Source organism: Elephantulus edwardii, unplaced genomic scaffold (genome assembly GCF_000299155.1).
Source record: "Elephantulus edwardii isolate Elephantulus edwardi_28Jun2011 unplaced genomic scaffold, EleEdw1.0 scaffold00162, whole genome shotgun sequence".
Classification (NCBI taxonomy): domain Eukaryota; kingdom Metazoa; phylum Chordata; class Mammalia; order Macroscelidea; family Macroscelididae; genus Elephantulus; species Elephantulus edwardii.
In genome coordinates this window covers 6,871,085-6,873,648 of record NW_006399912.1, presented here as the reverse complement: position 1 = coordinate 6,873,648, position 2,564 = coordinate 6,871,085, and the positions used below count along the sequence as shown (strand labels likewise).

The following is a 2,564-nucleotide window of genomic DNA, read 5'->3' as shown; positions in this document are numbered from 1 at the left end:
ATTCATTTTTTTAAAATAATTTTAATGAACATTTACAGAGAATTTGGATTTCCACACTTGGTCCTTTTTGAACTAACCAAAGAATTTAATCATTATTACTAAAGGTAGGAGAGAAGAAGAAAGGGCAGTGTGTGTGTGTGTGTGTGTGTGTGTGTGTGTGTGTGTGATCATTCTGGACAAAATGTGTGTTCTCTCTGGTGACACTTAACAACAACAACAACAGCATAGAGAGAGCGAGCAGTTGGCCTGGCGGACAGAAAGTCTTGCTCCGGAGCCAAAGGTGGGTGACTCTACTCTGCTGCCCTCAGGCCTGCCTTTAATTGTTTTTGGTGAAACATTCTTCTAGGCCGTGTAACCCTGGTATGTCCACTTGCTGTACAGAGGTAACTCGTGGTTGCTGTGAAGCTGAACACTGTGACACTGATTTATCAAATGTGACAATGGTTACCCATGGTAGACAGTGTTTGGTGGAGCTCCCCAATTAAAACAAGCTTGGAAGCACGAGTGGCATCCACTTCCGTAAATAGCTTGCCTCTGGAAACCTATTAACCTGGAGAGAGGATGGAAATCACGCAAGGGTCGAGGACTTTGGTTCATGGGGTCGCTATGAGTCACCTTCGACCAGAGGGCACTTAACAACAACAATCAATCTAAATTTTAAAGTAATCTATTTGTTCTACTGAAGTAACTTAGAGTTGCTGTAATGATAGACAACTGTGTCATAGGTGTGTCAAACACCATAATTGGCTACCCATCATGGGCAGTGTTTGGTGGAGCTCCCAGATTGATTCAGGTTTAGAAGCAGGAGTGGCATCCACTTCCTAAACCACATGCACTGGAAACTCTATGAACCTGGAAAAATGACGATGGTTATAGAAAGGCTTCAGGCCTTTGGTTCATAGGGTCGCTATGAGTTGTGCACGACATTAATCAACAACATTCGGAATTATGTCTCACAAGTTTCTACGTTTTTAACTACTGGTGGTGTTATGAAGTCAGGACTACTCACAGGAAAGGTTAAAAGCTCCTCAAGATAAACACGATAAAGGTCTTTCCTCGACCTTCCCAAAAAGCTCCAGAACCTATATGAGCAATTTAGAAAACCCAGAAGGAACGCAGTGAATCCAGCGCGGTTTAGAAAACTGCCGCCAGGTCTGCTGTCACGTGGGAGAGCCCACGTGACCCGAGGCCCGGCCCCAGCATGGCGGCCTCCACGGGTCGCTGGCCTCTCCTCTTCCTCGTGCTGCTCGGCGCCCACGGGAACACACACGCTGACCTCGGCTCGGGGTGAGTGCAGATCCCGGGGGGCGAGCCCGGTCGGGGGCCACGTCCTGGCTGGTGGGCGCCCCTCCGAGCTCACCCCGCCGCCCGGTCCCCGCAGGGTCTCCCGCGATGACGACCTGCTGCTGCCCTACTCCCGCGCGCGCGTGCGCTCGCCCCGGGACTGCGCGCCCGTGCGCACGGGCATCCGCGAGCACGAGACCTGGCCGCCTGCCCGCGCGACCCCAAACGCTGGCACCGTGTCCGTGCGCACCTTCGTGTCGTACTTCGCAGGCCGCGCGGTGGCTGGCCACTTGACCCGGGCCACCGCACCCCTGCGCACCTTCTCCGTGCTGGAGCCCGGCGGGCCCGGTGGCTGCAAGGCGAGACAGCGGGCTACCGTGGAGGAGACTGCGAGGACGGCGGCCTGCCAGGTTGCTCAGAACGGTGGTTTCTTCCGCATGGAGACTGGAGAGTGCCTGGGGAGCGTGGTGAGCGATGGGCGTCTGGTGAGCAGCTCCCAGGGGCTGCAGAACGCGCAGTTCGGGATCCGCCGCGATGGGACCTTGGTTACCGGGTAAGGAGGCTGGGAACCTCTGGACTTTAGGGCCAGAGCTTTGGGAGTGTGTCTGTACAACCAGTATCAAGTCAGCTTGCTCAGTGTCTCTTAGCTGCTTGAAGGATGCTGTAGAACTTATCAGCAGAGGTGATTCATCTATTAGTGTCACTGTGCACTGCTTTTTGCCAGGAAGGATGAGTACTTCGAACCTTCTACCCACTCTGCAGGAGAAAGATGAAACAATTTGCTTACATAAAGATTTACAGCTTATGAAACATTGTGGAGCTCTTTTACTCTGCCAGATAGGAGCTCTGGTGATATAGTGCATAAGGCTGTTAACTAAAAGCTGGGCGGTTCAAATCCACCAGTCCTTTCTTGGAAGAAAGTTGGACATTCTTTTCCCGTAAAGAAACCTGATGGCTGAGGTGCGGTAGTACAGACTCCATGAGATGGCAGTGAGTGTGAAATCACTATGAATTGGCATAAAATCGAAGGTAGTGAGTTGTTTAATGTGCCGGATACTGGGTGTCTCTGTCAGAGACCCATATCCATCGCCTTACCAAAACGCTTCTCTCCCATTATGGAAAAAGAAATAAGAACATGTTGAGAAACTCTTGTGTGAGTATTAGCAAGCACAGTGTTTATATCAGCTTTGCTGATCAGGAAAGAGATGAATCCCTGGTGGTGCAATGGTTAAAAACATTCTCCTGCTAACCCAAAGGTGAGGAGTTTGAATCCACTAAGA

The 2,564-nt window shown here is 51.1% G+C and overlaps 1 protein-coding gene across 1 annotated transcript in view; it reads left to right on the top strand.

Annotated features, from left to right (window-relative positions):
* Nucleotides 1-1,201: 1,201 nt before the first annotated feature.
* The window catches only part of NAGPA (N-acetylglucosamine-1-phosphodiester alpha-N-acetylglucosaminidase), a 13,738-nt gene continuing 12,375 nt past the window's right edge, over nt 1,202-2,564 (top strand). Inside the window, 2 exon segments of the mRNA XM_006895241.1 lie at nt 1,202-1,287; nt 1,382-1,837. Of these exon segments, the coding sequence (XP_006895303.1) occupies nt 1,202-1,287; nt 1,382-1,837 (542 nt within the window).